Below are 25,965 nucleotides of genomic sequence, written 5' to 3'. Positions count from 1 at the left end.
ATTGTTTCTTCCCAGCCTTTTCTCCCCTCGGTATCTTCATGGGATACCTTCTTCTGAATCGTCGACGCTTGGTCGACTGTCGGCTTTCCCCTTCTTAGTTTAAAGCCTGTTCTATTCCTCTCCTGACGTTGTTTGCTAGAAGTCTTGTTTCCGCTGCGCTCAGATGCAGTCCATCTCTCTTGTAGAGCTTGCTCTTGCCCCAGAACATTGTCCAGTTCCTCACGAAGTGGAACCCTTCTTCCTCACACCATCTCCTCATCCACGCATTTATTGATTGTAGTTCCTCCTGCCTTTTCACATCTGCCCTCGGTACTGGTAGGATCTCTGAGAACGCTATCTTCTGGATCCTCATCTTCAGCTTCCTTCCCAGAATCTTGAACTGTTCTATCAGCGTGCTTCTTCTATAGTCTCTCCTGCTGACATCATTCGTCCCGAGTGGATCATTACTGTGGTCTCTTCCGTCTCCGCTCCTTCCAGGATCTTTCCAATTTTGTCCACGATGTCCTTAGTTCGCGCTCCTGGGAGGCAGGTCACCAGTCGATCCTCTCTCCCTCCTGCTATGTGGCTGTCCACATGCCTCAGGAACGAGTCTCCATTGACTTTCCCTTCTTTAGGTTTCGCTTCGGTCTAGGGTCAATGTCCACGGTGTGCTTCACTGCTTCCTCTCCTGGGCATTGACTAGCCATTTTCTCCCCCTCGTGCGATGTTCCTCTGTGGGTGTCTTCTATGAGGTCATCTGCTGCTTGTTCTCCCTTCCATGTTGGTGTAACTTCATCATTCATCTGAAGTTCGTTTTCTTCCACTCTCCTCCTGTAGGCTTCCTCAATGAATTTATCGAGTTCCCTGACCTCCTCCTCAATGTGTCTCTCATTCATGAAGTCTATAGCTGTCCTGCTTGGGTCCTCTGTAGTGTGAAGTCCTAGCTCCTGTATCTTGTCCTCTAGTCGCTTTACTTCCTTCAAGCTTTCCAGCTCCTGGCACCGACCGCATACATATGACTGTCTCCCCGAGGGGAGGTAGTCATACATATGACAGGCTGTGCAGAACACTGGAAAGCTCATCTTCTGGTTTCCCTCTGCTTCCATTGTCGTTCTCTCTCTCTCTCTCTGCCTGCTGCTGGTGTCCTCTCTCTTTGCCTGCTGCTGGTGTCCTCTCTCTCTCTCTCTCTCTCTCACTGCCTGCTGCTGGTGTTTTCTCTCTCTACCCCTCTCTGCCTGGTTGCTGTCCTTCCCTGGTGTCCTTGGGTGTAGTGACTTGGCCCTTCTTGAGGCCCTTCGCAAAGGCGCTCTCGCTAAGGAGAGCGCCTTTGCTGCGTGCTGTTGGCTCCTCCCCTTTTAAGGGGGAGCTTCAAGTCTGCTTCGGGTGATGTCAGGGAGTGGGCGGAGCTACCTCTCACCTCAGCCCCTCACCCTTTGCCTTCTCTCTGCTCCCTCGTGCCTTCTTCGGTGGATTTTCTCCTCTCTCCCTCCTCTGCCCGACTTCACCTGCCTGCCCCAAACACAGGCAAGCTGGCAGAACAACTAAGTCTAGGTCGGCCCCAATGTTCCCTCTAAGGATTGATGAGGTGTGTGCAAAAAAAAATATGCATGAGCGACAAGTTACATATTCCACAAATTTATGAGCAGGCATGGAGGACGCATTTTTAAACAAATGTAGTTTATCCTTGTACTCCTTATGTATTTTTAATCATCTATGGATATGTTTGTATGTTTATTGTTCAAATGGTTTTATTTATTTCCCAAAATTTATTTTTGTTATACACATTGAAAATATTTGATATTGCGTTTAAATCAAAATCTCAATAAACTTGAAACGAGTGCCCATGAGATTGTGGGAGGGTTAAATACTCAAAACTTAGAAGAATAACAATTTACTTAAAGTTTTTGCTTCGCCAGCTTTCTGGTATCTTTACATAATGCAGTGGCGTACCTAGCATATGTAATACCCGGGGCCCATCATTTTTTGGCACCCCCTCCCCCCATCTGTACGAAAAACATGATTTTTAGTAACAAGCCACACGTCACACATGAGTACCTAGGAAAAGGCAGCATCTTACATATTGCAGTAAACAGTACATCAATACACCCATTGTAAAACTAAACAAGCCAGACCAGCACAGATCAATCCTACACCGTCAATCCTAACAGAAAACTATGTCTTTCGAACACACAGAACACACCTTCGCCTAGTATGGAATATGTAATCACAAACTAACCCCTCCCTCTTTTACAAAACTGTAGTGTGGATTTTAGCTACGGAGGTAACAGCTCTGATGCTCATAGAATTCTGAGCATCAGAGCTGCTACCACCACGGCTGGTGCTAAAAAACGCTTCACAGTTTTGTAAAAGGGGGGATAAAATAAAAATACATAGACAAAGGTTAAATTGAACTAGCAAAAAGCTGGACTCTGCATACAATGCTTCACAGAAACAGTGACACATGTCTCCTATAGCAATAAATAAATAGAAATTTTTTTCTACCTTTGTCTTCTGTGGTTTCTGCTTTCCTCATCTTCTTGTAACTCTCTTCCTTCCATCCACTGTCTGCCGTCTCTCTTCCCCTATATGGCATCTTCTCTCCTTCTATGCCCCTTCCAGAAACTGTATGCCTCCCCCTTCCATCTCTCCTTTCACCCCCATTGGTCTGGCATCTCTCTCCTCTCCTTCCCTCTCCCACACCTCTCCTCTGCAATCCCTTTCCCTTTTTTCCCTCATTTCCCTTTTCAATTTATTTTCTGCATCTGTCTAGATTATGTTCTAACTACCCTCTCATCAATGTCCTTTTTTACTGTCTACCTAAAGCTTGCCACCTCTTTCCCTCACCCCTCCAGTGTTTCCCTAACTCAATCCTTTTCTCCCCATCATGTGTCCTCCTTTTATTTATCACCTCCTTCCATCATGTACCCTCTTTCTCCAACCCTTCCATCTAGTACCTTCTCCTCTCTCTGTCCACTTCCATCCAGCATCTGCTCCCCTCTTTCTCTCCTTCCATTTCCTTCTGGCATTTGCTCCCTTATCTCTCCCATCTGCACTTCCATCCAGCATAGGCTCCCCACTACCATCCAATGTCTGCCCTTTCTCCCTCCATCCACCCCTCTTCAATCAGCATCTTCCCCCTTTCTTTCCCTCCAATATCCTTCCCCCTTATGTCTCTCCCCTTTCTCTGTACATCAATTCCATCAGCACCACCCTTCCATACCACCCTGCCCCCTTTCTTTCCCTCCACCACTCTTCCATTCCAGCAGTCCTGCTCCTTTCTCTCCCTTCATGCAGCAAGGTCCCGCGATGATTGTAGCTGCCTGCTGCCAATCCACCCCACTCTGACGTACTTGCTCTAGAGCGGACTCAGCAGCCGCATGCTGGAAGGGCCCGCGATGACTCGTCTGCTGGCTCTGCTCTGGAAGAAGTAAGTTACGTTGGAGGGGGTGGACCCGGCAGACACAGGGAGTTGCGGCAAAGTCCCGCAATGACTGCGTCTGCCGGGTCCACCCCCTCCGACGTAACTTACTTCTTCCAGAGCAGAGCCAGCAGACGAGTCATCGCGGGACCTTCCTGCACCTCAGCGCGGATGCTGACTCTGCTGAAGAGAAAGTAAGTCAGTGGTAACGTGACCATTTATTTTTTTCATCAAAAGGGGACATCTATTAATTGACTGTGTATCCTTTCTTTCTTTCTGCACTCAGGCCCAACAATTGTCCCTTTCTATTCCCTCCCTCCTTCCTTCCCATGTCCTTAGTGCCCCCAGTGCCTCCTTCCCGTGTCCATAGTGCCTCCTTCCCGTGTCCATAGTGCCCCCAGTGCCTCCTTCTTATGTCCCCCCACTGCCTTCCAGATTTTGCCCACCCCCAAAGCCAGCCAGCTCTGCCACCTCTCCATTTTTTTCTCTCTGTCACCACCGCATCCCCTATGCTCTGGCATCTCTCTCTTCTCCTTTCTTTCCTTCGCACCCCATAGTCTGGTATCTTCCCTTCCCTGATTCTCTGGCATCTCTCTCCTTTCCTTTTCTTCCATCTTTCCCTCCCCCTCCATGCTCTCACATCTCCCCCTTCCTTTTCCCTTAGTCTCCTTCCCTCCCTCCAAGCTCTTGCATCTCCTTTCATTCCCTCCCTCATCTTCCTTCTCCCTCCAGCTGGGTACCGCAACACTCGCCCCTGCAGCTCTGGACTTCCCCACACCTGCTCACCCAAAATTGCCATGCTTCGGTTCCTCTTCTTCCTTCCTCCCTCCCCCCGCGGGACCCTGCGGCACCATCAACTCTTACTCCCTCTAACGCCGGCCCTGCAGCTCCGGACTTCCCCGCCCCTTCTCCCCCCCCCCCCCCCCCCGGATCGCTATTATTTTAAATGTTATAGCCGTGGGGCTGTATCCATCAGTGGAGACGTCTAACCTCGGCCTGCCCCGGAACTCTTCCTGCAGCAGCCGCCCGTCTAGGCAGGAACAGGAAGTCACTGTTGCAGTAAGAGTTCCGGGGCAGGCCGAGGTTAGACGTCTCCACTGATGGCTACAGCCCCGCGGCTATAACATTTAAAATAATAGCGATCCGAAGGGGGGGGGCAGGTGTGGGGAAGTCCGGAGCTGCAGGGCCGGCGTTACACCAATGAGAACAAGGGGCGGTTCGCCCCCCCCCCCCACTTAGTACGCCACTGATTGCGGGGATCATGAAAGGAGCCGCCGCTGCTGCATCTTAGGCGAGCAGGGCAGACCGCCGCCGCTTCCTCTCACCTCCGCTCGAGTGAGCGACACCAGAAGAAGCATGAGTGACGCCACTGAAAATAGTAAGCGATGCTCATGCGCTCACCTTAGAGGGAACACTCGGCCCATATCCCACCAACCTCCCACCCTAACCATTCCTTCAAAAATGCCCCTTTTTACTCTAGGCATACAGCAGCACTGAAAAGGCCTAAGCTGTTATTAGATATGTCTAAAACCCATTATGATTGTTGGCACTTGGATGACCTATCTTTTTGATCGTCCAAGTACCGATTTAGGCGGGTTTTTAGATGTTTTTATTTTTTTTTATTAAGAGTCCTTTAGTGTGTAATTCATTAATGTTCAAATGCTATGGGATTTAGACATGAGAGGGGTATGGGCGGGGGTGCCTAACATGTATGCACTTAGGCCCAGATTTTATAAACGGCACCATTGTTGTCAGCCACCTTAAAAGTCAGTCACATGATGGTGCCATTTATAGAATTGCACCTTCAGGAAAGGTAGGCACTGGTAATGTAGGCCAGGGTTTTCAAAGCCTACATTTCCAGTGCTAACCTTTTGTGTGACTCATGCCTACGGAGGTGCTTTATGATACCTAACGCCACTTATGGCAGCCATGCCTACAGTGGTATTAGGCACCACAAAATGCCTCTGTAGGTATTGAAACGAACAAGGTCCGTTTCTTGGTCCCGAAACTGCCCTGCAAACACCCTGTCATCTGGGTACAGATATCCGGAGGCATTCTCCTTAGAGAGAAAAGATACGTAGACAGTGTTCTAAAGAGATTGCCTAATCTTTTATTAGTACATCCAGCTTTTATACTTTTTTAACATGGGTTAGTGGTATTAGCAGATGAAGTAAGTACAAACCATATCTGGTGACAGGATACATAGGCTTCAAAGAAGTAATCAACACTAGAAAAGGGGGGTGGGTGAGTGAGCAGGATATGTACTTCATTGTTTAAATCAAAAGGTGTTAAAAGCTTCCCTTATCACTCTCAACCGGTACATGGCAGGGGGGGGGGGTCGAACCTCTATTGTCTCAAACAGATAACTTCTTTAACAAGATTAAATGACCTTTTCCCAAACCATCAGAGTAAACACGAACATTCTGCGTTTGATTACTTCCAGCATAGACAAAGACAGAAAACTTATCCTTTCAAATGTGTCCTTTCAGGTGTAATTCCGGTGCTGCTGTTTTAGGCGCCTGTAAGCACCTTGAAATTTGTTTTAAGTGTGCTTTTAAATGGTGTTTTGCACTTAACTTAGCAGCAGTTAGGCACAAGGATTTACACCAGCCATTGTGTTAGAGGTGCCTACTTTTAGGCTCCTTTTAAGATTTCCCCCTTTGCATATGCTGTAGCTTCTGCTGTGTGCTGCTGGCCATCACCCATTCAACCCTTCCTGCAGTCCACTGTTGTGTACAGCTCTCCCTCACTATTCAAGGTTTTCCTATTCGCGAATTCGATTATTCGCAATTTTTTTCTTCTAAGTTTTTTCTAATTTTCATCTATTTGCAGGCTGCCCGAACCTCCTCAGACCTTACCTGGTAGTCTAGCGGTGACACAGGGAAGGAGCGATCTTCCTATGTGCCTGCCCCGTGCAGAGCTATCATCAAAATGGCTGCCCTGAATTCCCATTGTAGTCTTGAGGGCAGGAGAGTATGAAGATCGCTCCTGCCCCGTGTCACCACTAGACCACCAGATAAGGTCTGGGGAAGCAGGAGGGAGGCAGAGGTGGGTCAGAGCTGGCCCAAAAACTTATTTGCGATTTTTCCTTATTCGCGGGCCGGCTCTGCACCTAACCCCTGCGAATACAGAGGGAGAAGTGTATTCCTTTTTCCCTGACCCAACCTGTTCTTTGTCTCCTTTTCTCCTACCCAACCCCTTTTCCTCAACTGACTCCTGTGCCCTTATCTTCATGCCCCCACTCTCTTCATTCCTTACTTTCTCTCCTCTTCACTGAAATACTCCTCCACCTGTTCTTTTCTTTGCCCAAGCTGCTGCCACTGACTCACCTACCACATTCTTCATTGTTTCTATCTCACCATTCACTCACCTGGCATGCTTCTGTACTGGATTCACACCCCATTCTGGCACACTCCATATTTACACCTGTTATACACACCTACTCTTTTCATGATCTAAAAACAAATGTGAACTCATGAACAAACTAACAGGACTATCAAACACTTTTCACACAATAGCTTGAACTCATTAAGACAAATAGAAGACTTAAGGCTGAGAGACAGAAAGGTTAAACATACAAGACAAAGGCATGGCAATCTGCGTTTGCAAATAACCACTAAAACCACCTCTTCCTTCTCTCAAATCTGAAATCCTTGTATGCATGCTTATATCTAGAGCTCACCACCATCACACGACACTGCAAAAAGCCCATATTATGAGCTGAGTTAATACTTTCTCCAAGAAGTATGTCTGAAACCCAGGAAGGAAAGTAGTGTCCCACCAATGACGACAGAGGTTTCTTCTGGTCACAATTTTTTTAACCAATAGTAGGCAATGCAGTAACTGGAAAAAGTGCAACATTTACTACTGATTTTACAATACCTCTTTAGCACACCTTACCAAAGACAGAAACAAGGTTTCTGAAAGTGAAATCTGCATCCCTATCCTTTCGGAGCTGATATTGCTGCCACAACTACCACCATCACCATCATCCTACAATTGTGTCTTCCTGCACCTAATGGCTTAAAGCTGAAGAAATAAGCTGCATGAGTGGACAGAACTGGTGTAAATAGTGGTCATGGCAGATTTTGATGTCCCAGAGGTCAGTGCTCCCTCCCCGCCACACTTACTAAACTTACAGTGATGGGCTGGCCCTCTTTTTCACTTTACTACCACTTATTCTCAGCATGATTTTATTTTTAAACTAACAAAAATTTTGCACCAAACTTGAAGATCCTTCAGTATGTATTTTTACTTACAAGGATAGGCAGTAATTTTCCTGGGTGCATGGCTTTGGGAAATGTTCCTCTTTATTTATGTATGTAGGTAGGTAGGTATAACTCTTGCTTGACTAGAGCATCAGGACAGGTTACCTTAAGTAAATTGTAGAATTTGTGGGGTCAGGAAGAGCTAGGAGGTTGAAAGCATAGCAAGCCACTCAGCACTCTCTAGTGGCATAACTAGGAGTGAATGAGTCCTGGATAGGAAAATTAAGATGGGCCTCTTTTGACAGCATTGCTCCCAAGGTAGTTTGAACATTGCTTTGGTCCTAGTGTCTCTCTTCTGCTTTTCTTCAAGGTCTCCTCTTCTTTTAACAACATCTCTCTATGTGCAGCATTTATCTTTCCTATGTGTCCCTATCCATCCTGTCCAGTGTTACCCATCTGTGTCCTTGTCCCTATCTTCCTCCCATGTTCACTAGCTATTTTCTATGTCCCAAACCTTCCCCTTGTGTCCAGTGTTGCTTCGCTATGTCCCTGTCCCTATGTTCCCTTCTGTGTCCTTCCATATGTCTAGCTTCTCCCCTACCTTCTGTGGTCTGACATCTCTCTCACCCTCCCTTTGTTGGTTCAGAATCTGCCCCCCAACCCCCCCCCCCCCCTCCACACACACACTCCCCTGGTCCAGTCTCTTTCTCTGCTCCCTCCCTCCACCTGCCCACCAACCATCAAATTCTAGCATCTGCCCTCTTCTCCTGTCCCTGTTCCTATGTTACCTCTAAGGCCAGCACCTCTTCTCTGTCCCTGTCCCTTCCCATATCCTTCGTTCTGCATACGGACAGATTCACATTCATTGTGGGTGGTGCCTGAAGATTTAGCTCATGCACATTCATGAGGGTTATCTTAGAAAACCTGACCAATTGGTAACCCACACAAGGATTTAGAATCAGAAAATAATATTAAATATTGAACTAAGGCCAGTACTGGGCAGACTTGCACGGTCTGTGTCTGTATATGTCCGTATGGTAGAGGGTGGGCTGGGGAGGGCTTCAATGGCTGGGAGGGTGTAGATGGGCTGGAGTAAGTCTTAACAGAGATTTCGGCAGTTGGAACCCAAGCACAGTACAGGGTAAAGCTTTGGATTCTTGCCCAGAAATAGCTAAGAAGAAAAAATTAAAAAATTTAAATTGAATCAGGTTGGGCAGACTGGATGGACCATTCGGGTCTTTATCTGCTGTTATCTACTATGTTACTATGTTACATTAATTGTGGCCGTCGCAAATTTTAAGGAACAGTAATCTGATTCTTGGTTTGATAAAAGCTGGTCAAACTTGCCAGAGGAAGAATGAAATCCTGATGTTCTGGTAGAGGACTAAATCCTGAACAACAAGGCCAACTATGAGACATGGTGGGGACCTGGAAGCAAAAAATTCAAGGTAGTGAATTAAGACCCTTTGAGGCTTCAGTTTCAACCTTCTGCATTAATACTCCTGGGTAAGAGCCTGCAAGAGGTTCACATTGAGCCAACTGGAGATCCAAAAATGAGGAGGAGGGGAAGTCAAGGATTCCAGGCTAACATTGTTTCTCTTTTCCCTCAGAGTTCAAATGGCTTTGGAAGTTGCTGAAGTTGACTTTCTTAAACAAGAGAATGCTCCACTACATCATACAACAGGATATGCTCACACAAGTCTGATTGTTAGAAGAGGACAGGAGTTTATTATAAAGCTTAATTTGTCAAGGGAGCTGAAAGATAATGAAACTCTGACTTTGCAGTTCGGTCTTGGTAAGAAACTCTGATATTTTCCGAAATGACTTCACAAACAAGTTGTGGGTGATACTTTTTTTATCCCAGGACAAGCAGGCAGCATATTCTTAACGTATGGGTGACGTCACCGACGGAGCCCCCGGTACGGACCTTTTTTACTAGAAAGTTCTAGTTGGCCGCACCGCGCGTGCGCGAGTGCCTTCCCACCCGACGGAGGAGTGCGTGGTCCCCAGTTTCTTCGTTTCCGCGGAGCGAAGAAGACGCGTGTGTTTTTTCAACGGCCGTTGAACTCACTTTTTGCCTTCCCGCTCGCGAATTTTTGTACTTTTTCTTTCTTTTTACCTTCGGGTTTCTTTTTGCTTTAATTTCAAAAAAAAACTTCGATTTTTTTACCCTTTTTTTCAACTTTGCCCTGGCGGGGCCTGTTGCCATTATACAGGCCTCGGGGTTCGATTTTGCGGAGGCTGTTTTCCCCTTCATGCCCCCGCAAGCCGGTTTTAAGAAGTGCCAGCGATGTGCACGCCCGATCTCCCTCACTGACCCACACAATTGGTGTTTGCAGTGTTTGGGTCCGGAGCATCGGGCGGACTCCTGCACCCACTGTGCCACTCTTAAAAAGCGGACGCTTAAAAATCGGCAAATCCAACAAAACCTTTTGTTCGGCACCGGGTCGACGATGGACTCCTCGGCATCGACAGCGGTACCAGCAAAATCGGCACCGTCTACTTCGACGCCACCCGACCCCGCATCGGCGCCACTGGCGCCAGGTAAGCCGGCTAAGAAGCCTCCCTCTTCCCTCGAGCGTCCACCAGCCACAGTAGCGACACCGACCTTGCCGGCCTCGCGCCGACCCCGAAAGCGCTCCGCCCCGATTTCGGTGAGTGCCTCGTCATCGGCCTCCTCATCGCCGGGGCGTGGAGCGGCACCTAAGGAACCGAAGCAAAAGAAAGCGGTTCCGGTGCCACCCCTGGATGACCGTATTGTGGCCATCCTCCAAGTTCAACTACAGGAACAGCTGCAGCGTCAACTCCAGCACCTGTTACCTACTATCCTGGCACCGCTCCTTCCGGTACCAGACCGGCCCGAGCCCCATACCGAGCCACCGGTATCCACCCCATCGGTACCAATTAACACCTCCATGCCGATTCTTTCGGCTGAGCAACTTCATGCCCATCCTGTGGTTCACTCCCATACCACTACGGATCCACCTCGGGACCGGGCAGGGCACCATTCTTCCCGGGACCGGGATCGACGCCGGTCCTCTTCTCCCGGTACCGCTTCGGTGCGCTCTGGGAAGTCTTTATCCAAGACTCACCATACCGCACCTTCCACCCCGGTGTCTCGGCATGCACACCCAGAGGTCCGGGACCCAGACTTATGGGAAGAGTCCCCCCCCGGTACCGAGGAGGATCTCTCCTCATCTGATGAGGATCCCTCAGCACCCGATGCCACCTCCAAACCTGAGCAATCCTCCTTCTCAAAGTTCCTCAGGGAGATGTCTGCAGCTTTATCCCTCCCTCTGGAATCAGACTCCAAAAAATCTCAAGCCTTCCTGGAGGCTTTGGATTTTGAACAACCTCCTAAGGAGTTTCTTAAGCTACCCGTACACGACATCCTACGGGAGACCTTTTACAAGAATTGGGAGAACCCCCTTACAGTACCTGGGGCCCCCCGCAAGCTGGATAACCTCTATCGAGTCATTCCAATTCCTGGGTTCGATAAGTCCCAATTGCCCCATGAGTCCCTTCTTGTTGAATCCACCTTAAAGAAGACTCAGGGCTCTAGTGTCTATGCCTCCACCCCTCCTGGCAGAGAGGGTAAAACCATGGACAAGTTTGGCAAGAGGCTCTATCAGAATGCCATGCTGGCCAACAGGGCGAACAATTATTCCTTCCATTTTTCATTTTACATGAAACACTTGGTTCAACAGCTGTCCGCCCTCCAAAAATATCTCCCGGAGAGAAAGGTTCCACTTTTTCAGCAACACATCTCTGGTCTCCTTCAGTTACGAAAATTTATGGTCCGCTCTATCTATGATTCATTCGAGCTCACCTCCCGTGCCTCTGCCATGGCCGTGGCCATGCGCCGCCTGGCCTGGCTGAGAGTCTCAGATTTGGACATTAACCACCAGGATCGTCTGGCCAACGCCCCCTGTCTTGGGGACGAACTTTTCGGAGAGTCCCTGGATTCCACCACCCAGAAACTCTCTGCAGATGAAACCAGATGGGACACCCTGATTAAACCCAAGAAGAAGGTTCCGCCTGCCCGTCCTTTCAGGCCTCAATCCTCCTACCAGCGTAGGTTCTCAGCCAGGCCACTCAATCCGCCTTCTCAACAATCTCGGCGGCCCCGGCAACACCAACACCAGGCACAGGCTCGTTCTCAGTCCAATCAACCCAACAAGCCTCTTCCTCCTGCTAAACCTTCTCAGCCCTTTTGACTCTTCTCTCCAGGGCATAGCCAGTCTTCCACCTTCGCTACCTCTTCCACAACCAATCGGAGGTCGTCTCCTCATATTCTTCAGCCGTTGGGAGGTCATCACATCAGACCAGTGGGTCCTCAACATCATCCACCACGGCTACTCTCTCAACTTCCAGACTCTTCCACCAGACAACCCTCCCGTAGAGTCTGCTTCTCACTCCTCCCAAACCCCCCTCCTCCTGAGGGAGGTTCAATCCCTCCTTCTTCTCAATGCCATCGAAGAAGTACCTCCGGAACAAAGGGGTCAGGGATTCTACTCCCGCTACTTCCTGGTACCCAAAAAGACGGGAGACCTCCGTCCCATTCTCGATCTCAGGGACCTCAACAAGTATCTCGTCAAGGAGAAATTCAGAATGCTCTCCCTTGCCACGCTTTATCCTCTTCTTTCTCAACACGACTGGCTATGTTCCCTGGACCTCAAGGAGGCCTACACTCACATCCCAATCAATCCGAATTCACGCCGCTACCTGCGGTTCCAGGTACAACACCGCCACTATCAGTACAAAGTGCTACCCTTTGGCCTCGCTTCATCACCCAGGGTATTCACCAAGTGCCTTATCGTAGTAGCGGCCTTCCTCAGGTCTCACAATCTCCAAGTGTTCCCCTACTTGGACGATTGGTTGGTGAAAGCACCTACGTCTCAACTTGTGCTATAAGCTACTCATCACACCATCTCTCTACTCCACCTCCTGGGGTTCGAGATCAACTACCCCAAGTCGCATCTGCTTCCCACCCAGCGCCTTCAATTCATCGGAGCAGTTCTGGACACCACACTAATGAGGGCTTTTCTCCCCTCCGATCGTCAGCGGACCCTGCTCCATCTCTGTCGTCAGGTCCTCAGGCATCCCTCCATTCCTGCCCGACAGATGATGGTCCTCCTGGGTCACATGGCCTCGACAGTACATGTCCTCCCTCTAGCACGTCTCCACCTCAGAACACCTCAATGGACTCTCGCCAACCAATGGTCACAGACTACGGATCTTCTTTCTCATCCCATCTCTGTGACATCATCTCTTCAGCAATCTCTCCAATGGTGGTTGAACTCCTCAAATCTTTCCAGGGGTCTGCTCTTTCATCTACCCCCTCACTCCATGATCATCACCATGGATGCCTCCCCCTATGCGTGGGGAGCTCACCTAGGAGATCTACGCACCCAGGGACTTTGGACCCCACAGGAGCGTCAACATCACATCAATTTCCTGGAACTCAGAGCCATGTTCTACGCCCTCAAGGCTTTCCAGCATCTTCTCTGCCCTCAGGTTCTTCTCCTGTGCACAGACAATCAAGTCGCCATGTACTACATAAACAAGCAAGGCGGCACCGGATCTCGCCTCCTTTGTTTGGAGGCTCTACGCATCTGGACCTGGGCCACGGCCCGCAATCTCTTCCTCAAGGCTGTCTATATCCAAGGCGAACTGAATTCCCTGGCTGACAATCTCAGCCGCATCCTTCAACCTCACGAGTGGACGCTGGACCCTCCAACACTCCACTCCATCTTTGCTCGCTGGGGCACTCCGCAGGTGGACCTCTTTGCAGCACCTCACAACCATCAGCTGCCCCAATTCTGTTCCAGACTCTTCTCTCCTCATCGTCTGGCCCCTGATGCATTCCTGCTCGACTGGAGAGATCGGTTCCTTTATGCCTTCCCTCCACTTCCTCTGATGTTACGGACGTTATCCAAACTCCGCAGGGACAGAGCCACCATGATTCTCATCGCTCCTCGGTGGCCTCGACAACACTGGTTCTCCCTCCTGCTCCAACTCAGCTCCAGGGAGCCCATTCCTCTTCCTGTGTTTCCTACTCTGCTTACACAGCAGCATCAATCTCTACTACATCCCAATCTGTCTTCGCTCCACCTGACAGCTTGGTTTCTCTCGGGCTGACCTCTCCTGAGAATCTATCTCAACCTGTCCGTCTCATTTTGGACGCCTCCAGGAAACCGGCCACCCTCCAATGTTACCATCAGAAGTGGACCAGGTTCTCCTCTTGGTGTTTACGGCATCATCACGATCCCACCTCTTTAGCGGTGGAAACTGTACTGGAATATTTGCTCTCGCTGTCCAATGCTGGCCTCAAATCTACCTCCATCAGAGTCCACCTCAGTGCCATCACTGCGTTTCACGAGCCTATCCTCGGAAAACCTCTCACGGCTCATCCACTGGTTTCCCGGTTCATGAGAGGTCTCTTCAATGTCAAACCGCCTCTGAAGCCTCCTCCTGTCGTCTGGGACCTGAATGTGGTTTTATCAGCACTCATGAAACCTCCGTTTGAGCCTCTTGCCACAACTTCGCTCAAATTTCTTACCTGGAAGGTGCTTTTCCTAATTGCCATCACCTCTGCCAGGAGGGTTAGTGAGCTGCATGCACTGGTCGCCGATCCACCATTCACTGTTTTTCACCATGACAAGGTGGTCCTGCGTACCCATCCCAAATTCCTTCCAAAGGTGGTCTCAGCTTTTCACCTCAACCAGTCCATTGTGTTGCCCGTCTTTTTCCCTAAACCCCATTCTCATCCTGGGGAACAGGCGCTGCACACGCTGGATTGTAAGCGTGCCCTTGCCTACTACCTTGACCGTACCAGGGCTCACTGCTCATCTCCTCAGCTCTTTTTGTCCTTCGACCCTAACCGTCTAGGTCGCCCTGTCTCCAAACGGACGCTTTCCAATTGGCTTGCTGCCTGTATTGCGTTCTGTTATGCTCGGGCCGGTCTCTCACTGGAAGGTGCTGTCACGGCCCACAGAGTCCGAGCTATGGCTGCTTCTGTGGCTTTCCTCCGTTCCACGCCCATCGAGGAAATCTGCAAGGCGGCCACTTGGTCCTCAGTTCACACATTCACTACTCACTACTGTCTGGATGCCTTCTCCAGACGGGATGGGCACTTCAGCCAATCTGTGTTACAAAATTTATTTTCCTAATGGCCAACCATCCCTCCTCCCTCTATGTTAGCTTGGAGGTCACCCATGCGTTAAGAATATGCTGCCTGCTTGTCCTGGGATAAAGCACAGTTACTTACCGTAACAGGTGTTATCCAGGGACAGCAGGCAGATATTCTTACGTCCCACCCTCCTCCCCGGGTTGGCTTCTTAGCTGGCTTATCCTAACTGGGGACCACGCACTCCTCCGTCGGGCGGGAAGGCACTCGCGCACACGCGGTGCGGCCAACTAGAACTTTCTAGTAAAAAAGGTCCGTACCGGGGGCTCTGTCGGTGACGTCACCCATGCGTTAAGAATATCTGCCTGCTGTCCCTGGATAACACCCGTTACGGTAAGTAACTGTGCTATTTGACGGTAACTCACTGCAAGTAAAGGGCTGATATAGATGAATATTTTGTCCATCTTCTAAAATTCCTTACTCTGAGTATTATTAGCTGTTCTGTTGATATTTTATCATTGCTTCACTCTCAAAATATTTTTCCTGGTTCATTTTTCTTCTTCATTCTTAGCCAAATTCCTTTTTTAGTTTAAGTTCGCTTAAAATTTTTTAGCCTGTCGGGAGAAGAGAGGAAGCGGCCTGCCAGTAGAGAAGAAACAATTTGCTATCTGCTGTTTTACTACTTGGGATCTAGCTAGGTACTTGGGACCTGGGTTGACCACTGTTGGAAACAGGATACTGGGCTTGATGGACCTACTGTCTGTCCCAGCAAGGCAATTCTTATATTCTTATGGCTGCTGTTGTCCTAGTGTGAGAACATTTCTTTTCAAATGGGTCCTGCGTTTGTCATCTTCTGGTGCTGGGCCCTGGTATAAGAGCAAAAATGATTCTGTGGTGCCAGTATTTGTTTCTAAATTTACATTCCAGCTGAAACCAAGATGGATTATCCAAATTTCTGATTAGTTTACAATACTAAAATTAAAGTACAATTTTAAAAGAAAAGGGGTCATTTTATAAATATAACATAAGTGACTGATGAGACATAGACAAATTTGGTACGTGAGGTACTGGGGTTGGGGCTATGTAAAATACATCGAAGTAAAAATAAAATTTAAGAGGAAGGTAAGAGGGGGAAGGGAAAACAACAAGGGACTAAACTAAACTAAACCTTAAGTTTATATACCGCATCATCTCCACGGAAGTAGAGCTCGGCACGGTTTACAAGAACTTAAAAATGAGAAAGGGTAGGAAAAGGTTTACATAAGTTTATAAATCAAGTGGAAAAGTAAGGGAAAATAAATTACATGTTAGAGAAGAGCCAGGTTTTTAGTTGCTTGCGGAATAAATGGAGGGAGCTCAGGTTCCGCAGCGGGATAGTAAGGTCATTCCAGAGACCTGTGATTTTGAAAAGAAGTGATTTTCCCAGTTTACCTGCGTGGAGAATACCATGTAGGGAGGGGAAGGATAGTTTTAATTTATGGGCAGTCCTGGTGGAGTCAGGGCACGAGGAGTTGAAAGAAAGTGGGATTAGGGAAGGAAGGATGCCGTGAATAATCTTAAAAGCCAGGCAAGAGCATTTGAATTTGACTCTGGGAGGAGGAGTCGCTTCTTAAAAGCGGTTCTCTTTCATCATTGATCTTAATTAGAGTTGGCAGGAGATATGATCTTATTTCATATTTGATATGCATCCCGTAATAAGAATGTTTTAAGTTTGCTCTTAAATTTACTAAGGGATTATTCAAGTCAAATATCAGATGGGAGAGCGTTCCAGAGTGCAGGGGCTGTAGTGGAAAATATGGTATTGCGAGTATAGAAGAGCTGCTTAATTGGGGGAATAGTCAGTACATTCTGGTTAGTAGATATTAAGGCCCACGGGTTGGCATAGGGGATAAGTTATTTATCTAAAAAGGCTGGGGAGTGGGTGAGTTTAATTTTGAAGGCAAGTAAAAGTATCTTGTATGTCGTTCGATGTGATACCGCAAAACAGTACTCTTAAATAATAAAACCACAAAATAAAATAAAAATGAAACCTAAAATCAAATGAAATAAAATAAAATAAATCACATCAAACAAATTAGCCAATGATATAAATGCTCAGTATCCCAAATTACAATCGTAACTCCTCACAGACCCAATGATCAACACTGAGGAAGAAAGGAAGTTGCCTGCCAGTAGAGAAGAAATTATTATCTGCCTAATACTACTGGAGTCTTGGTGTGAGTTAGAACCTGTTCTGAAGTCATCTTATACCTGTGCTGGTATAAGAGTGAAGATGGTTTTGTAGTGCCAGTGGAGAAAACAGGAAGGTGGAAAAGAGGCTGTTTACCATCTAATCATTGCCGCTGGTATCCTGGTGTGAGAATGTTCCTTTCTAGTTGGTATCTGCATTACTGTTATCATCTGGTGCTGGATCCTGGTATAAGAGCGAATCTGATTCTGTGGCATCCCACACCTTTGGAGCCACTATGGAGTTATCTTTAATTGTTTATAGAAGATTAGAAGAGTTTTGCTATCTATCCTCTTTCTTTTTGATAGGCAAGATGAAAGTTAAACTGTTAGTGCAATGAAAGCAGCCACTCAGGGTCCTAAGATAGACATGTAGTTATAAAAGATAGTAGGCATGCTGGGATGTACACTGGTTCACCTATCAAGATGGGAGACCATTTGAGTTCAGGGGTAACTTTATGCCATCCCTACCAATAGCTTCTTTGAATACACCTGCAGAAGTTTCACAGTGGTGGTTGTATTGAAGGTTGTTTGTGACTATTAACCAGTTTCTGCTAGTTCTCTATCAGAACTGGCTCAAAGGGTTTTAATACCTAAGATGGTTGAAATTCCTGTGACTACTATTGAAACTATGCAAGATATTTTAAAAAGATGTGCCTTTATTAGATGTTTTGCAGGTAGTGAATAGGATGGGGAGAGTATGCTGCATAGATTCAGTACAAATTTTACAATACAAGTTTTTATCCTAACTAGACACATACTGAAGATCTAATACCAGTATATATAGGTTATATTTGCTATAGTTAACAGTGCAAGATTTTTTTAATCAAATTTTTATCCTAATGTGATACATACAAGGATCTAGTACCAATGTATATTTCTTTGTAATCCTTTGGTCATGGACAGGGGAGTTAGGTGAAGAGGTCTATTTTTATTGTTTTTCTAAAGTTGAGGAGTCCTTCAAAGGACCTGATCTGCGGGGGCAGTAGATTTCAGTGGTTCGGTATCAACTGGGAGCAGGAACGTCATTTGCCGGATTGCAGTTGAAGGGTACGACCAGCGGGTGTTTTGAGGCATATTTCATCCTGGGAGCAAAGGGACCTGCTCGGCACGTACGGAGGGAGCTTGATCATCACATAGCCCGGCGCCATGTCGTGCAAGGATTTAAACACAGTGTTTGGCTACGAGCAGCTAATACCCCCAATGGAGTCTGGGAGACAGAGTCACAGGCGTGGAGGTTTGTTTTAGAAGGCTGATTGCCGCATTTTGTACATGCTGGAGACTTTGTACATTCTTCGCTGTGAGATTGTTGAATAGCGCATTACAGTAATCCATGTGGGAGAGTACTAAGGTATAGAGTAGTTGGGTGAAGTCAGACTCTGAAAAGTAGTTCCTTATTTTTTGGAGTTGTCACAGGTAGTAAAATGAGAAAGATACCACCTGAGAGAGATAGGTTGGAGTCAAGGATATTCCTAGGCTGCGTACGTGGTCTTTTGTAGTTATGGTAGTTAAGTCCCAGTGGAGTGAGGGACAGACACAGTTGCAGTATTCTTTGCAAATCCAAAGGAGTTCCATTTTGGAGGCGTTTAGTTGCAATTTGTTGACGGGCATCCAGTTTTTGATTTCCAAGAGGCAGATTAGAAGTTTTGTGATTTGGGCATCCCGGTTTTCTTCTAGCGGTAGATATAGTTGGATGTCATCCTCGAAGGAGAGAATCTGTATTTGCGGGTTATGTCTAGGACAGGTCTAATATAGAGATTGCATAGTAGGGACCCCTGCAAATTAAAACAGATCTACTACTATTACGTTTTCTACTACCATTGCTACTACCACATCTACTCACTCGCTATCTATGAGAAAAATCAACAGTACTGGGCTGTATAGTGAATATAAATGTTAATTTTTATCTGACCCTCATAGACCCCGTGAAACTTATCAATGGACCCCCTAGGGGTCCATGGACCACAGGTTAAGAATCCCTGCTTTAGAAAATCATTGAAAATCTAGAAATCTTGGTATTCATATTTATTTACTGTCTCCTGAGATTTTGTTTAGGAAGTATTTAAGAGAAGTGTTGTCCATATCTAATTCAGTTCAGATTCCTTTTCCCAATATATATTATGTGACTACTAATGTTATTTATATATTTATTCATTCAATACTGTTCTCCCAGGAGAGCTCAGAACGGTTTACATGAGTTTATTTAGATACTCAAGCATTTTTCCCTGTCTGTCTCGGCAGGCTTACAATCTGTCTAATGTACCTGGGGCAATGGAGGGATTAAGTAACTTGCCCAGGGTCACAAGGAGCAGTGTGGGTTTGAACCCACAACCCCAGGGTGCTGAGGCTGTAGTTTTAACCACTGCCCAAGTCCGGTCTTCGAGATCTACTGGCAGACCAGGTTTTCAGGATATCCACAATGAATATGCATGAGAGAGAGATTTGCATACGAAGAAGGCAGTGCAGGCAAATCTCTCTCATGCATATTCATTGTGGATATCCTGAAAACCTGGCCTGCCAGTAGATCTCGAGGACCGGACTTGGGCAGCCCTGGTATAGAGGTTGTGATTTATCAAGTGTTAATGTCCAATTTAGATATGGATTTTACTAAATTCTTAGAAACTTTCACAGGACGAAATCACCTATTGTGCCACTCTCCTGGTATCCTTTGTCTGTTTTTAGGACATATTTTCAGAAGAAGGAATTCCTTTTTGTGGACAAAAGTTGCAGATGTTTCCTGACATGACTAAGGCCATACAATTAAGGCATAAAGCCTTTTGCAGTTAAAACCTAAAACACTTGCCTTGGGTGGGTCTCTTTATATTTGAGGTTTCTGTGCAGGTGTTAATTAAGTTTCAAGAAAAGAAGTGCATGTATCTCAGTTGGAGAAGTCTATCTTGGATGAAGAGTTTGTATAGCAATTAGGTTGACCATATTGACTGTTTTGCGGTTGGGTAGGGAGAAGGTTTGGTACCTCTTGGTTTTCTTTTAAATGAATTGTGGGTTTTTTCCACTCTTCTTTCTTGGTATAGCTTCATGTATGAATGGTATTCTGATTGGTATGGTTTTTTGCTATGCTTTGCAATTTTTACTCACTCTGATATTGCATATATTGCTTCAATATTTATATAATAAAATATACAATAATAAAATAATATACAATATATATATAATAAAATTTTTTAAAAGTATTGTTAGTCTGTCTGCCATTGAGTCTGATAGGTTTGTGCACCCTTAGACTGGTAAAGTTTATAAACTACGAAGTGCCACTTCATGTAGAACAGAGGGTGTGGTTTATATTATAGTGTGTCCCTGTTCTATGATCTATGTGGGACACACTTATCGTCAATTCAAGACCAGAATAATTGAGCACAGGTCCTGTCTGCACACTCGGAGGTTGGAGGAGCCATTGATGACACACTGTTTGGAAGCTAATCATGAATTTGGGGCACTACATTGCACAGTAATTGAACACATTGCTTACCCTGCTCGCCGGGGGAATTGGAGGCGTTTACTCTGGCAGAAAGAGCAAAAATGGATTTTCACTCTGCAATCTGTTCATCCTGTGGGACTGAATACCCGGATTGAGTGGTTGGCCTTCTTTGATGTTTGAATGCCTGTGATTGGTGGATCGTGTCTGGAGATGGAGCTTGTGTGCTATTTCTAGCTGGAGGCTGTGGAATGTCTTAGCACCGGTATTGATCTGTGAAGTGGTGTGAGAGCCTGAAGAGCTTGGTGGGTCTGTATTGAGCGTATGTGAAGCAGTGAAGTTGAAACCCCTGACGCAGCAACCAGAGCGAAACGGAGGGTTCCCCGTCGGGTTCAGTGGCTGCAGGGCCCAGGAGGTGAAGGACTGAGAGATCCTGGATGCCTAAGCAGCTAAGTTGTTCTCTTTTTTTGCTGTGTTCCACGCTGAATCCTGGACTACTTTGCTACAGTGCTGATTTACCCATTTATTCACAATTGAGGGCTGTATGTCCCGGTGTGTTTTGTAACATCTCCCTGCAGGCTACCATAGAGCTTTTTCTACTGGTTCTATATTTTGGAGTACAGGGTTAGCCTTGAAAGGTGGAGTTTTTTGCCAGATGAAGCTGAACTGAGGCTTTTTCTCCACCTTTCTTTTTCCCTGTCACTTCCTGTTGTGTGATTGGCTTGTGTGTGTGTGAAATTAAAGCCTGTTAGTGTTGCAGAGGGGAGGTTTGTTGTCCATATGGGGTTCTGATTTAGAGGTAATATAATTGGGGGGGACCCCCCCCCAGTACACTGAAAATTCCCGTCCTCTTTCCTGTTTGGAGTTTTCAGTGTAGTGGGGGGATGTTTCCCACACACACAGCCCCAACGCCCCCCAACGGGAGCGTGAGGACTTCTCAGTGTAGTGCAGGGGTTCCCCCCACGCCCCCCTCAGAGCACTAATGGGAATGGCGGAAGCGGCAACACACATTTGTCCTGCGTGCAATTGTCGCCGCGGGATTGTTGGCATGCCAAAGTCCTGCACACTTTTTACAGGTCACCGTATATGAGGACTTTAGAATTATAGCTTGAAGGAAAATCATAAGTGTCAATCATATGTAGGTGCTGTTTATAAATCGCTCCTAACGGCACCTAAGCAGTCTTAAGCTCTAGTTGGCACTGAAACCTTAGGCGCACTGCCATTTATGCTAGGCTTTTCTTGTCCTAAATGAGTATGCCTAAGTTAGGTGCTTACTGGCGCGTAAGTCAAACCACACTCAAAATCTACCCTTAACTACATCTACTTTCTGGTAGGTGCCTCGGAGTAGACGCCTACCTCAAAGTAGTAGGCGCCTACCAAGTTATGTACCTACCAGATAATTTTTAAAAATTGTTTTAATAGCGTTTTTCAATTATCAGTGCCTATTAAGCCTAATTTGATAAGTTAGGCGCCTAGATGGGCCAGTTGCACCGATTTAGGCACATAACTTTAGGCACTTTTTATAGAATTATGGTTTTAGTGCAAAATACAGAAAATCTTCAATTTATTTTGAATTTGGTAGACTTCACTGAAAGGAAGTAATTTTTTGCTGATGATTCAATCGCTGTTAATGTTATCCAGATTGTTCTGAGGCGTTTTCCTTCCTGTTATAATTTTAGGGCAGGTTGTATGGTGGGTGGTGTTCTATTGGTATTCTTCTAGCAGATTCTATAGACTTTGGCTCCTTCATCGAGACCTGATTTGAGTACACTTTAAGTCTGGCTGCTAGGTGTCACTGTTGTGCAGAGGCTGGAGCTTCCTTATTCTTCCCAAGGGCTATAGATAACTTCAACTGCATCTTCTCTAGAGCCAGTCAGCATGAAGAACAGAAGCTATGCATGAGGAAAGAAAATGCACACCATTGTTTTGAATCTATACCTTCCCTCTCTCTCCCCCCCCCAAAAAAAAAAAAGAAATATTTTAATCATTTAGAAGACAGGATAATATTTTTAAACATCTTTTTTATTCAGATTTGAATGAATAATGCAATAGCTCTTAAAGATTATGTCATAAATAGCTTTTATTATTTCATTTGTGGTTTAATTCAACATGAAGAGACTTTTTTTATTACTGTATGTTGGAACATTGGCAGGAGAAAAGCCGAGTCAGGCCAATGAATCCCTTGTGGAAATTGATGTGAAGTCTGGCCCAGATTCGAACCGCTGGAAAGCTGTCATCTATAAGAAAAGTGGGAATGAGGTAATCCTTATTTGTGAACTTGAAAAAGAATGTGAAAAAGGGTCATTGTTTTCCTGGTGCAGGAGTAAGATATAAATATATTAAGTAGCTAATTCACATGGCACAGCAATTTGGTTGAAGTCTTTACTGATCTTTTGAGTTAATACCTTATCTTTGCATCCGTGTTTCAAATCTATGGAAACTGCCCCCTCATGTGGCTCCTTTGTAGACTGCAGTTCTGCATTTGCTCTGAATTTTAGTTCAGTACTGGCTAACCCTGTTGGTTTAACTTTTCCCAGTTTTGTAGACTCTAACCTGACTCTTTTCACATGTCCAAAATCAGAAAAGCCTCCTAAAATGTCTATAATGTAGGAGAACACCGACACTGATTACGTTTAAAAGAGAGAACAATTCAGTAACTAGGCAGTCGCCACTGCTCAAGAAATTCACCATACAGTATATTGGAGTCAAAAGCTCCAACTAGTGGACCAAAAGTTACATTATAAGCATTCTCTCTTGATTTTATAGTGTTTAGCAATAAACATTCTCTCTATTGTAGTACTTAATTGTATTCAATGTCTCCAATATTAAATATATATATATTTAGACAGATGCTGTACCATGCAACCACAAATCAACAAAACAATCCAGAAATCATTCACGGTCATGTGAAACATAAGGCAAATCCAAAAATTCTTCAACAGAAAACAATTCCAGCTCATGGTCCAATCCCTAGTCCTAGGACTTCTAGACTACTGCAACATCCTCTATCTTCCCTGCCCCGCAGTCATGATAAAACAACTACAAGCAGTACAAAACACAGCTCTCAGACTGATCTATTCGCTGAATAAATACGACCACATCACCACCACATACCTCAACTCACACTGGCTCCCAATACAAGCAAGAATTCTATTCAAATTTTACTGTCTACTATTCAAAGCCATGAATGGAGACAGCCCAGCCTACTTGAACAACCGCCTTATCTGAACTACCACAACCAGACAAAGGAGAACCCAGACACCATTCAATCACCCCCCAATCAGAGGCATCAAATGCAAAAAAATGTATGATGGCTTTCTGGCCACGCAGGCAACAAAACTAGACCATCAACTCTCCAATCTACTGATCACAACACCAAACTACAAAACTTTCAGAAGAGAAATAAAAACCCTGCTATTCAAGAAATCCATCAAGACAAACTAACACCGCAGGAAGCATTTCAATCTCCCCCAGATCCCACAACCTTCTAACTAAATTGTCTATCTTGTAATGACCCTGAAACAATGTCTAGAACTCCGCCGATGTAACCTGCTCTACTTTGTAACTCTCCTGGAAATGTCCAGCTAACCTCTTGTGTGATCCGCCTTGAACCGCAAGGTAATGGCGGAATAAAAATCACTAATGTAATGTTCAACATATCAAAAGATGTGCCCCAGTCAAAAACAAATTAAACTGTGTAGAAACACTTAGATTTAGTCGTAGATATTCAAATGGCTGTATACTGGAGTCACGTGACACCTCAGTAGTGACCAAATGGTCTGGGCACATCATGGAAATGATGCTTTTGCATCGGCCACTGTCTCTCAGATCTTTAGAAAAACTCTTGGCCTATTTGCCTTCCTCCATGCTAAAACATGATTAGATGCTATGGAGCCCAGGGCAAACAGATTATTTTGTGACCCCTTCTTTTTTAGATACTAAGGTAAGAATAGAGGATAATTACAATCCAGTGGATATTCAGTCGAGAATGGCTGCCAACCGGTTAACTTGCATCTTGGTGGCTAACTAGTCATTTTCAGCAGCATTTAACCAGTTATCACCACTGAAAATGCCTTGTTAGCACTGAAAAAACACAGTAATGTTGGAGGCATTCCGGGGGCATGATCACTTAAGTCACAATATTCAGAACGTAAGTGGTCAGGCTTAGCATGAATATTGTCTTAACTGGCCATGCGCTAGTCAGCGATAAAAAAACCCAGATACTATATTTAATACTGGTCACTGAAAATGGCCTAGCATTGAATATCCGTGTTGGCTGCCTGTGGTGGCCAGTCAATGCACTGCCTGCCAGCGGCTGAATATCAGACCTTAGCCTCTTTCTTTTACTCATGCTCATTTCTTTCCTCTGCCTTATACAGGACTTCTCTCAGAGCACCCTGGAACCCAAGATCCCTTTGGTCCTATGCTTTACAATACAATACAATCTGAAACTTATTAACTGCTTAATCCCAACAAGAAGGTCCAAAGCGGTTTACAATCAGAACTTGACCGATACAATCATTAAGAATTAAAATTTAACAGCCAAAATAAACATAATTATAAAAGGGACAGTAAATCCTAAAATTACACATTATAAATTTGTTAAAAACAAAAGTTTTTAATTTTTTATGAAGAGATATATACTTTTGTTCTTCTGTAATGATCATAGGTAGATTGTTCCAGCAGATGACACTTGATGTGAGAATAAAGAATTAAATAGTCTCATAACATGGAACTTTAGGTTATAATAATAAAAATTGATCATGTAAATGATAGAAACATGGCTTTCCAACAAATTAGCCACATGCAGATGTACAACCATTAAAAATTTGAAAACCCAAAAAGTTATATGGACCTGTATAGGAAGCCAGTAAAGTTTTATTAATGATTATGAAACACTATCATATTTTTAAATCAAAAAATCAGATTAGCAGGGTCTGATAAACAGAGAGCCTGGAGGAATAGGGGACAATCATAGAGCAACAGAGTGAAGAGAGGAAAACAGGAAAAGAAAAGATAACAGGTTATAAGCCAGAGAAACACCTCCCCCTCTCTGGTACCCTGGCCCCTCCATACCCTCTTAGTTCCTATCCTATAACCCTTCATTGGAGTTCCTTTCCATCCTAACTCTGTAAACCGTGCCGAGCTCTACGCTTGCGGAGATGGCGCGGTATACAAACCTAAGGCTTAGTTAGTTTAGTTTAGTTTAGAAACGGAGTACTCTGAGGGGTCCTTTTTTACTAAGCTGCAGTAAACACTAACATGTGCTTACTACAGTTTCAAAAGAGTTATTGTTGGATACGCAGAGGTATTCCGTGGTAAATTTGCCAATTTGCATGACCACAAAATGCACTAAAAATATTTTCTGTTTTCTGGAAGGGGGCGTGTTTTCTGGAAGGGAGAGTGGGTGTGACAGCGCTAATCAGTTAACTCATGGGGGGGCATTGCTACATGCTAACTGGTTAGCGCGGGAGCCCTTACTGCTTACAACGGGTGGTGGTAAGGGCTCATGCGGCAATATTTTTAATGACCACATGCTAATTCCGCACTCAACGCATGGTCATTAATTCCAGAA

The 25,965-nt window shown here is 45.6% G+C and overlaps 1 protein-coding gene across 1 annotated transcript in view; it reads left to right on the top strand.

Annotated features, from left to right (window-relative positions):
- TGM4 (transglutaminase 4) overlaps positions 1 to 25,965 on the top strand; it is an 88,937-nt gene that overhangs the window by 9,420 nt on the left and 53,552 nt on the right. Inside the window, exons 2-3 of the mRNA XM_033933792.1 lie at positions 9,216 to 9,400; positions 22,543 to 22,649. Coding sequence (XP_033789683.1) covers positions 9,223 to 9,400; positions 22,543 to 22,649 — 285 coding nt within the window. The 5' untranslated portion in view covers positions 9,216 to 9,222. The remainder of the gene's footprint in view (positions 1 to 9,215; positions 9,401 to 22,542; positions 22,650 to 25,965) is intronic.

This window comes from Geotrypetes seraphini, chromosome 2 (assembly GCF_902459505.1).
Source record: "Geotrypetes seraphini chromosome 2, aGeoSer1.1, whole genome shotgun sequence".
NCBI classification, from domain to species: domain Eukaryota; kingdom Metazoa; phylum Chordata; class Amphibia; order Gymnophiona; family Dermophiidae; genus Geotrypetes; species Geotrypetes seraphini.
The sequence above is the reverse complement of the archived record's forward strand: the minus strand, read 5'-3'. Positions and strand labels throughout refer to the sequence as shown.